Consider the following 11602-nt stretch of genomic DNA (forward strand, 5'->3'; position numbering starts at 1 on the left):
CAGGGGTTAGGTAACATTGGGTCCAGTCAATGAAACAAGAGTAGAGGTATTTTGACCAACTCAAAACGTGAGCCACCTCTCTGTAAAATAAACGTCTTCAGAGGAGGCCAGAGCTAGAAAGTATAAGCAATGTAACCTCATGTCATAGAGGCAGCCATCAGTCCACAGTTTGGCTAATTATCTATAAATGTGGATAATTTAGTGCTGTGGCTGCTCTTCCTAGTAGTGGGTGTGGAGCTGAGGTGGCTGTAAAAATGTTCATGAATGTGCAGAATGCTAAATTAAAAAAGAAGCGCAGTTAGTGGCTTAAAGGAATCATTGCAGTTTATGAGTTTACCACATAGAATTCATGCAGTGCATGTAGGGAAAATGACTTGTGGACTGCAGGACTGACAGCTGAATCGTCTGGGGAAGAACATGCAACATTAAGTGCGATGTAGAAAGATCATCTATAGCAGCATGTGAACATTATGCAACCAGCGAAGTACGGTGGGGGCAGCATCAGGGTGTATGGCCGCAGGTTTTGGGCAGTTTTCCATTATAAAGGTAAAAAATGAGTGGCTGAAGATGAAGTTCAGTACAGGATCTGGACAATGCATCAGGATATTGAAGTAAATCCACAAAAGAAAAGAGACCTGAACAAGAGACAGAGAAAATGCAACATTTCTCTCGGTTTTGCAGGTCTTTTCTGCAGCAACAAGCTGTTTTTTTCTGCCATTATGCTCTATTTATTACGATTTGTGTGAAAAATTTTCAAAGGAAACAAAATGCACACAAGATTATTTTTTTATGTACTTTTTTGCTACAGGTAAAGAAGTTAAGGCCACCATTTAGGCCAGCATTTCCTTTGTGAAAGCTGTCTGCCATAATTACCAGATTAAACCACATATTTGAGACGACAGACATAAACAATATCAGCGTTTTCCTACCAGCCCTATTCACCTAAGCTTGTTTGTTCTCGCACTGCACCGACAAAGACCCCGAACGATTGAAACCATTCATCTCTGCCTCGCACTTTGATTTTTTTTCCTTTCCTCTCATCTTCCACTATCACATTGTAGTTAACTGGACAGGCAGCTGTCATCGTGCCACTGGTCTGGGGATTTGTTGTTGAGACAGTTTGTGATTTGTGGTAGATATATATGTATATCTTCTGAAGAAAAAAACATCTGCGGGCAACAATTCCCCCAATTCTGAGGTGTGTGTGCTTCACTTTTAATCCATTGTTAACTCTCACGCCGGGCGCTGCACATGACAAAATGTCGCAACCTTTGAAGCTCTTAAGGTCTCTTTTCAAAGATAAAAGTGTAACGATGAAACGTCACATGCGGGTGTAATGTTTGATATAAAAATATCCTTGAAAAGGATCATTTGACACGTCTTTCGGCAAGTTCACATGTCAGTGTCGGTCAAATCCGTAGTAAAAATAAAACTGTTTTCTAATCTGAGAACAAAAGGGTTCAGATTTGTTTAAGCGTGAGTAGATAAAATACATGATCACCGTTCAAACCAGAGGTCTTCAACGTTTTTCAGGCCAAGGACCCTAAACTGATGGAGAGATTAAGTAGCGATGCCCTACTTACTATATGTGCTCTATAATTACTAGTGCTATCTATAAATAAACAATATTATTTCCTTTTGCATTCACTATTAAGCTATTCAAATAATACACAGGTTCAAATATTCATTTTTTTTATTATTTCAATCTAAGCTTCCTGTACGCAATAGGCCCCTCCCCTATTGTTGCTGATCCAATCACAACGCTGCAAGTTAAAACTGTCACTCTGTCAATCATTGTCATTATCTGTCAATTCTGTAGACAGATAAAGAAAACAATTCATATATATATATATATATATATATAGCTAAATGTTTTGTCATTAGGGGAAACCTGACCTATAGTCAATGAACCTGACAGAGTCAGAGTGTAATGCGCAGCTTTGTGATTGGCTGAGTAGCGATAGGGGCAGGGCCTACTGTGTACAGGAGGCTTAGATTGGCAGGTCTAGTGTGGCGCTCTGTGTGAAACAGTTGATTTTCTGTGTTAAACGGACCCTTGTCTTTGCTCAAGGGTCAAGAGTCAAGACTCATCAGAGAACAGACATGGATCAGTTTGGGATCTAGTGAATTTGTAAGCCAGGTCAACACCTTGTGCTGTTCTTCATGCTTTTTAACTTGTTCCTAAAGTGTTTTTGTGTGTGAGCGTCCATGGCAGGCGGCAGCTTTCTGTGCGTGTAACTCGGCTAGCTCAGTCGGTAGAGCATGAGACTCTCAGGGTCGTGGGATCGAGCCCCACGTTGGGCACAAGGCTTTTTCTGTTAGGACTCCTCCCTGCAGACTAATACAAAAAACACAATCGGTCAGATCCGGGGGGCTACAAGTCTAAGTAATGAATGAAGTATGAATGCCAGATCTAAAAGTTTCCCAGTTGTTCTTTACCTCTCCGGTCATAATATTGTGGCTGATTGGTGTACAATGTCATTTTAGGGTGATGTGGCTATCCATGTCTGTGCAGTCTAATTGCTTACTAGAATTAATAAACCCTTTTCCCTTTTCACACGTTGGGGTCATTTCATTAAAGTGTCTCAACGCAGCAGTAGGTACATTAGAAACATTTAATGAAATTCACAGACTCGGTACATCACAACGATTATACCACCACATCAAAAGAACACAATCTGCAGCTCTACGGGAGCCTGGAGAACATCTTGGACATTGCATCCGAGCGGAGAGCGGCCGAGTTCTCCGTATCCCCCCTGATGACGCTGTGGATCCAGGGCAAATACGAGGAAATCTTCATGTAGACCGCGTACCTGTACCTGGTGCAGGCTTTGTCATAAGAAAGGATTCCTGCGGCGTAGACGGCCCCGGTTTCAGCATCCGTGACGGCCAGAGCGCCTCCTGCATCGCCGAAACAAACGTTCTCATCAAGCTTTGTGGGACCGGTGCAGAACATGTTGTCATCTACAGCTGGAGTGAATGAAATCCGTTCATATTCTGCTTTGCAGTCAGAGTGATTTGCCAGAGGGAGGATGAGGTGTTTGAGTGAGTCGGCGGGTGTGAAGAGGATCCCCCAGCCCCAGCCGGCGATGGCCCCTGAGCCGCCCACGATGTCGGCCAGGTGTTGGTCTCCCTCTGGGAGTGGGATAGGTGTCACTTTATCGCTCATGGCAACAGGTTCCTTCAGCCGGATCAGAGCCAGGTCGTTGTCCCAGTCAGACTGGTTCTGGAAGCCTGGATGAAGAACAACCTGCAGGAGCAGAACGCTACAGGTTTCACGCTCAACTTTCACTAAATGCGTAAAAAAATTTAAAAAAAATTGTGTCACGTGTTTCTCAAGGCTTTATGACTTTTCCGTATTCAGATTAACACTTCCTGCTTTTGAAGTGTCTGCTGACAACCCCTCATTACGAAGTTACGAAGAGTTCAAACGAAAACTAATTTTCCTCTCATAATAGATTTTCAAGGCCTGAAGACATGTGAGTATTTCAAAAGACATTAGGGAGGATGAGAGAAAAAGTGGGAAAACGTTTCTCTTTCTCTCTCTCTTATGTATCCTAAATAACCGTGTGTCGAGCCCTTATGGGTGTCATCCATCACCAAAAGCTCTGAATCAAGGCTGCCTTGTTTTTTAATCTTAAGATATGAGGAAAATGCAAATATGAGGAAAAAAAATAAAGTTGTATCAAATTGAAAAATGAAGTGAGAATACCCAATTCATCAAAACAAAATGGCGCAGGCTTAAAAATCTTTGGAACTAAAACCGAAGAACATTTATTGCCCACCTTCTCTACAGCAACCTCTTTGGATGCGTCGGCTTTGTCCCTTCGTGAGATTCCCAGGTACACTTTGGGCTTGACGGGATCCTTTCCCTGAATGTCCTCTCGACTCTTCCTGACGAAAACATTTCTCCCGGTCGTCAGCACCCACCGCTCAGAGATGAGCGCCCCGCTTGCGAAGCCTCCGTCCAGTATGTTGTCGGCAATGTAGACCATGGCCTGCCAGGGAACGTGAGGGGCCAGGACCCCCCCAGTCATACGCCTGGAACGGAGCGATGCTGGGAAATGAAAACGTTACATTATTTATTAATTTATTGTGTTTGTGATGTGTTTTTTGGTATTAAAATGCATATTGTGTTGTCTAGTTAAAAGTCAGATTATATAACATTATCTGGGTGTCTTAATGAGATAAGGAGAACTCTGATTTTAGTCGGAGTAACATGTTTACATGCAGTGTCCAGTTAAAGTCGGATTATGGTAATAATTTTGTTTTTGTTTTTCACATACATGTAAACGTACTCGTCCTTGCCAAAACCCACCCCTACTTGTCACTGGAGGAATCACAGGACCTTAGGTTTGGACTCAATACGTTGAAAGACCTTTTGTGACATTCAGTGTTTCTCTAAACCGCTACCAGACAGTGGCAACATAAAGCTGTGTGTCATCTGCGTAACAGTGAAATTTGATGTTACGTGTACATGTTATCTAACGCAACAGAAGCAAAACCAAGAATAGACTCCTGGGGAAACCCACATGAAAGGAGAAGCCCTGGATGATGTAAGGTTTGTTCTGATCTCCAACAACAGGACACGTATGCACTCAGAAAAAGCAACTTGTCTGCTGTAACTAGCGCGGCTAACTCCATGTGACTTACTCATCTCGTTTTCCTTTTCTGATCCTCTTGAAAGCTCCTGAATAAATCAAGTTGAATCCTTTTTCCATTTTGAGGGCAGATGTTAGGAACGCTTCCTCTTTTCTTCCTCTAGTACGACAAAATTTAATAAAACATCAACTCCTTGACGCCACCACGTTGTCTCGGAGGTTATATTATGTCACATGTTGTAGCACGTGCGCCGCGGCCATGGAAACATATTGTCATCGCTTCCGGAGACGTGCCGTCAAATAGAGCATTGCGGTTTTTGAATGTGACACTTTCAAGCTTTTAAACTGTCCTCTTGAAACAGCGGCCTCTAATTTATTCATCATAAGGCAAAGAAGTGAATCCATCCTCCCTCTCGCTCTCTCTGTGCGCTTTTGATCCACTTGTCTTACTCTGGAACAATCACAAAAACCGCCTCAAGCTGTCCTATCTTCAAAGTAATAGCGACTTCTGAAGCGTATCGATGTGCACTGTAAAAAATAAATTATCATTTGTGATCGTTAATCATTGTATATAAATGGAAGGGTTTATTTGCGAGAGAGATTTCTAGCTCAGTCGATGTATTTAACTAGTTTAATGACTTTGAAACAATAAATAGATCAGTAGTTGTGTTATTTCATGTTTTCCTTCGTCTTATTATGTTCATATATCCAGCGCTCCTTCTCTTATCAGCAAATTACTTTTCAACATGCCTCCAGTGGGTTTAGTCTCAGCTTTCACGAACTCTTTGCTTTATTGTTGTTATTTATGAGCTGTTTTGGCGAAAGGCAGACAGTCTACCCATTCACACGCCGCAGCCTCAGAGCCAAACAAGCGGCAATAGACCAGCCTCTTGGATCCCGCAGGAAACCCCGTGTCGTTTCATGCAGGTGTTATCTATCTGAGCAGCAGCAGCTGTCGAGGAGGGTGTTGGTGTAAATGATAAGGGACGCCTGTGGGCGCCAGAAGTAAAAAAAAAAAAAAGCGCCTGTTTGGATCTTCGGGATCCGTGTCAGTGTACGAATGCGGGGTTATGTTTTGACTGTAAATGCGTTGGCAGCTTAATTCTATTAGATGTGTGGGATGTGGGTAAATGTCACAATGACCTGTTTAATCTCAGAGTGCTAAATCAATAAAACCTTGACATGGAGAATGATGGATGCAGTCTGGATTATGTCAACAGCTCTTTGGATGAGTTCCCATCAAATTTTGTTCCAGTTGGATGATTAGAGAGTAGAAAAGGAGTAATAATGGACCATTTAATGGCGTCCTGTATCGTGTTGGATTTCAAGTTTGTCCATCATTCTTGTTTGTCGCAGTGGACCTTCCTGATTTCTGATGTCAAAGAGGAAAACTCACACTGCTTCGAAAATAAGTTTAATAAGATATTTTTCTACATTTTATTACATAAATCTTAGATCATAAATCTCACCAACTTCAGTCCTGATCAAAATTCCATTTTTTTATTTTAACCCTTTATATGCCAGTATTTTTAATGCATTTTTTTCTTTAAAAAATTAAGATTAAAATTAATATCTTTATTTTCTATTGCAAAATTTTTATCTATTTTATTGCAAAAATCTAAAAAAAATAAATATTTTATTTTTTTCACTTTAACCCTTTATATACCAGTATTTGTAATGATATTGCATTTTTCTTCAATAATCAATAATTTAAAAAAATCCTAATTTTTTATCATTTATTTTTTTATTTTTTAATGTCAGATTTTAAAAAAATGCTGTGTTGTTAAAATTAAGAGACAAAAGTATCCTAAAAATAAATAATACCTTTTTTTTTTATTATGCAGTGTTTGGTATTGCATTTTATAATATCTTCAATAATCTGAATACAGCGGATTTTGCTTTGGGACGATCATTACAGTGGATTTTTAATTTTTTATGATTTCTGTTTTATTTTTAGTGTCAAGTCTTTTTTAAAATCTAAATTAACTTCAGTCATGATCAAAAATACCAAATATTTGTTTTTTTGTTTGTTTATTTTTTTTCACTTTAACTCTTTATATACCAGTATTTGTAATGGTAGGGAGGATTATTACAGTCTTACATCATATGTCAGTGATAAGCAACAACATTGATTTTGATAGATTTGTTGTTATTATTATTATTTATTTAAGGGTTATCTATATCTTCCTTTTTACATTAATCTTTTAATCAAGACCAGACCTGATAATAAATACCAAATATTTATTTATATATTTATTTAATTGTTCTTTTTTCCATATAACAGAATGCTCTTGCGGCTTTGTGGTTGCTACTAATGATTTTAATGTTGTGTATTTATTCCGTTACTCTCAGTTTTACTGGAAAAATATTATTTCATTGGTTGTTATTAAATAAAGTTATAATAAAATACCTTTTAAAAAAAAACTTGATGACAGACTGTTCGTCTGTTATTATAAATACGGAAAACTGAACTTGAATTACGACACCCTATTTGTGCGTGTACCATCTGAACGTTTGTGGTGTTTTGATTTTTGTGTGCTATACCTGAGTATCCTTTCACCCTTCCTTCAGTGAGAGCTACATCCACCAGGCAGGAGCATGCAGCCAGGAGGACCACGGTCAGAGAAAACCTTCAAACAGCAGCGGAGATGAACAAACGTTAATGTTCCTCTGGCTCCATGGAGACAATAAAACTAGATATATAATAAATGTATCTGTGATGAATCAGCTATTCGATTATTGAGTTTGACATTTCATTTACAGCACTTAAGATAAATAGTTGGACAATTAGTGGGAAATTCAACCGAGATGGACAAATTAGTCTTAGCTGAGACATTGAAGCAGAACTTTTCACAGTAAAATTTCTTCTACAAGAAAGAAGAACTTACCCCATCTTGTCAAATGTCCTTGTCTGCTGTAGGGACGGTTTTAGTCTCTCCTCTTCAGTGTGTTGTGTATTTATATCTGCAGAGAGACAGACCGTCTGATCTGGAAGTTTCTGCTCGCTACAAAAAAAAAAAAAAAAAAAAAAAAAAACGTAGATTCCTGGAATCTGAAATTGTTGCGAAATCGTACTTTTTGTCTGTTGGAAGACACTCCACGTATGTGTTTCACTTCATTACAACACCACACAAGGTATGTTTGAGATAATAATGTGAATTCAATTAAGTCTTGACATTAACATCCCAAATGTACCAAACAACCACAAAAGTGTACACATCTTTGTGTCTTTTGCACCAGTTATGCAGCTTAACAGTCGAATGTTTACAACCACTCTAACTCACACTTAGTTTTTTATTAGTCTGTTCTGTGGGATGTCTTTTTATAGGTGCATTGTTTTCCACTGTCTGTATTATATCATTTGTCTTTGCACTCTTTTGTTTGTAGCGTCTGCATGAGTCTGCACACGCACACTTTATGCTCTGTTCCTTGTAATGTACTTAGTCCTATGTCTTCATGTAGCTTCCTGGTCCTGGAGAAACGTCTTCTCACCTCCTCGTGTTGCTGCATTCATTGTGTATTTTGGGTGTATTCCTGCGTTCGCTGTATCGTGGGCTGGAGGCTTTGCAGACTAAAAATATTTCACAAGTGTTGGTTTTGCGATTTTGCAAAAAAAAAAAAGTCTTTGGAACATAGTTCAGCACAAGTAAACAACGCTCTGACTAATTTTTAACACGAGAAAGTCACAGTTTGCAACACACTGCTGGTTATTACAAAAAGAATAAATATAATAAGGAACATGTTGCCTCATTAGATTTATCCGCAGGGAACATGAACACAAATCATCAAATTCCTGGCAGTGAGTAGTTAACTGTCAAAAGTCAGATGTGTGCGGAGGAAAGTCCAGCATTGCTTATTCGGATGTTTATTTACCAGAAGATCACAGGTAGCCAGTGGCGGAGGCAGAAAGTTTTCATTGGGGTGGCCAGTACTCACATAAGCAATAAGTAGACACCTGAATTGTCTTGGACTGGACATTAAACCTCCACAAATGTAAATATGAACAAACCAATATCAGTTTGTTCCCACTGTCCTGGATTGATACATTAAATTTATTCTTTTAGTGTCTTGTTTCCCCGAAACAAAATCCATGCTAACCATGAAGTCAGAAATAAATGTATACATTTACTTATATATATAAAACATACTGTACGTTAGCAAGCTATGGCGTGGTGCTCTGTGAACACAACGAAGAAAAGTCAAGTAAATTCGTTATATGGCATCGAAACTTCTTTGTCTGCCTTCAAAGGCTGTACTTAGCAATACCTTTGTCTTGATCTGGAGAAATTTTAAACAAGAAAAAACACTGTACAACAAGTTTTAATACTGAAACGAGTTAAAATTATTTGCCATCAACATTTAGCTGTTGTTTTTTCTTTAACTATTTTTTATTAATAATTTATTAACAATAAAGAAGTAATGTTCCAGCAGCAGCTAGATGTTCGTGCACTTTTTTGCACTCAATGTGTCATTTTGAAATAATGTTTCACTCTTCAATAAAGAGATGGAAATTAAAACTGCTGACTAAATTAAAAAAAAACAAATAAATCCACAGATTAATCAATTATTAAATTGACCATTAGTTGCATTCATGGATGTTTAATTATGTAACTGTACAGGAGGACTTGTTTTTAAATACAAGGACACACACACGATGAAATGTACTACAAGACGTCTGTGTCTGAAACATTTATAACTTTATAACAAATTGAGAAAACTTGACCGGAACCGACCAACATAGTCATGGAAAACTTAACTACCACTTCCAATTCATCTGTCATACATCTAGTTTCAGCTATGCTACTCTCCTCCCGTGGAAAGTTTGATGGGTGCTGCAGTGAAATGTGTCCGTGCGGAAAATGGCGTTAGCGGAACTAATATTCTGCACCGCGTTTTTTGGATGGTAAGTGAGCAGGTTTGGCCGCGGTCACCCTTGGCTCTGCCACAACAGATACCAGGACGCAGAGGTTTGGGATTCAGACGAGAAATTAAATTTCGGAATCTGCCTTGCAAAATTATGCAGTTGTAATTAAACAGCTGATATTTTATAATACTATGCATGAATCACATTGTGTGGAGTTTTATGCTGATCGTCTGATTTTTCTCCTTTTCTTTCCAGTTTACATCACAATACAGACACAATACAAAAAAGAAAAATGTTCCTTGGTAAAAAAATAAATGAATTAATTAAACTTCACAGGCAGTCACGGGGGTGACTGCCTCGTAATTCCATATGCACGCCTTAGACTTAAAAGTTGCTTTTAATTGTGCGAGAGGGTTTAACGTTGGTTCTCGGGAGCTTTGATAAGCGATTTCCTGAGGGTAATCAGTTTGAGCTTATCACAGAAATATCCTGAAAATCAAACAGTAATCTCAAATGGAGTCACTTTATGGTGGCGGGGGCTGTTAAAGCGTTTCAATCATCCGTGACCTGAGGCGTGTGCGCTCGTTGTTGGATCAGATGCAGAGGCTGTTCATTTATTAGGAAGCATCGTTCTACTCGGAAAACGCGAATCCCCGTAGGGACACAAGTAGTAGGCACACACACTACATTATGCACACTGTGGATTAGAGTGAACGTGCTGTTATTTAACTGTGGAAGCTCTGGAATACATACACTGATCAGGCATAACATTATGACCACCTTCCTAATATTGTGTAGGTCTCCATTTTTGCCTCAAAAACAGTTGTAACTCATCAGAGAATGGACATGGGCTTTAAGGGGGTGTCCTGTGGTGTCTGCAAACACAATGTTGTTAGTGGAGATACTTGATCAGTTTGGGATCTAGTGAACTTGGAGGCCAGGTCAACATCTTGTGCTGTTCTTCGTGTTTTCTTAGTCGTTTCTAAACCGTTTGTGCGTGAGTGTCATTTCTATGGGGTGGGGGGTGTCTGGTCTGGTCTAGGTGGGGGCTACATGTCTAAGTAACATCCACATTAATGAATGAAAAGTTTCTCAGCAGAACATTGAATGGTCACTAGATGGTTGATGTCATTCCCTTCTGCTGTCACTGGTCATAATGTTGCGGCTGATTGGTGTATTTCTAAAACATATTCGATTGCCACCATAGCTGATGCAGGTGTTTCCCAAATGTCGACTTCCTCTAGTCCTTCTTACATTTTATCTTTCACCACCGCACGGTTGATTTTTGCTCAAATATAAAGATTAATTAACACCTAAATATTTGTCACACGGCACAAAACTAAACTAATACAGTGAAAAAAGGGGGGAAACATCGGGTTCTGTGTCGTGATCTTTTGGGGCTGTTGATAAAGGCACATTGGCTCGGCTCAACATGATCCAGTGGGACCACAGCCCCTCGTGATTTATTCATGGCGTGACTCCTACCACAGCCTGTGACTCCATCGTTACCGCAGTCGTGAAGCTGACTGCGGTAACATACAGTCTCCATGTGGAACCAGAAGCCAGAAGCCCGGTTATATCTTGACGGCAAACACCTTTACTATAACCTGCGTTGCGTCTTGTAGTTATAATATTTGCCAGGTTTCCAAACCCCCCTGAGGGTTAAGTTATATAACGGATCTCAGCACTGCTGCCCACACCCCAGCTCTGGTCTTGTCAACATATCTCGGGCACATACACGGATCAGAATGTGAGATTACATTTCCATTTTCAGTGCATCTGCGGTCGACAGGGCTTCAGCCTGAGCAAATCAGTGGCATGTACTTCAATTGTTATTCAGTGTCTCCGGTCGTATGTGAGGGGTCAGGGGTCTCACTTTGAGTGCTGTCTTTTCTGTTTTCCTGCAGGGCAGCAACAAAAAGGCTCAAAGTAATCCCGGAGCCAGACACACCAGACCAAGGCCCGGGCGGAAATGCATTTTACCTAATCATCTTGTTTCCATCCCCGTTTCATTTCACAGCACATACAGCTGCAGACTGTTTTCAGTTTTCAAAGTAGAAGAAGTGGAGACGTGCAGCAGAGGAACGGAGCAGTTTCCTTAAACGGCTCTTTGAGGATGTGAATGTAAATAATAAAA

General features: G+C 39.7%; 1 protein-coding gene across 1 annotated transcript; it reads right to left on the minus strand.

Moving 5' to 3' along the window:
- Nucleotides 1–2601: 2601 nt before the first annotated feature.
- On the minus strand, nucleotides 2602–7566 carry LOC125005006 (haptoglobin). Its single transcript, XM_047579899.1, has 4 exons — nucleotides 7490–7566; nucleotides 7146–7231; nucleotides 3786–4057; nucleotides 2602–3250 (listed from the first exon to the last, which is right to left on the minus strand). Exons 1-4 carry the CDS (start codon nucleotides 7492–7494, stop codon nucleotides 2687–2689), a joined length of 927 nt encoding a protein of 308 aa, XP_047435855.1. The 5' UTR covers nucleotides 7495–7566; the 3' UTR covers nucleotides 2602–2686.
- Nucleotides 7567–11602: the final 4036 nt, after the last annotated feature.

Source organism: Mugil cephalus, chromosome 3 (assembly GCF_022458985.1).
Source record: "Mugil cephalus isolate CIBA_MC_2020 chromosome 3, CIBA_Mcephalus_1.1, whole genome shotgun sequence".
Classification (NCBI taxonomy): Eukaryota; Metazoa; Chordata; class Actinopteri; order Mugiliformes; family Mugilidae; genus Mugil; species Mugil cephalus.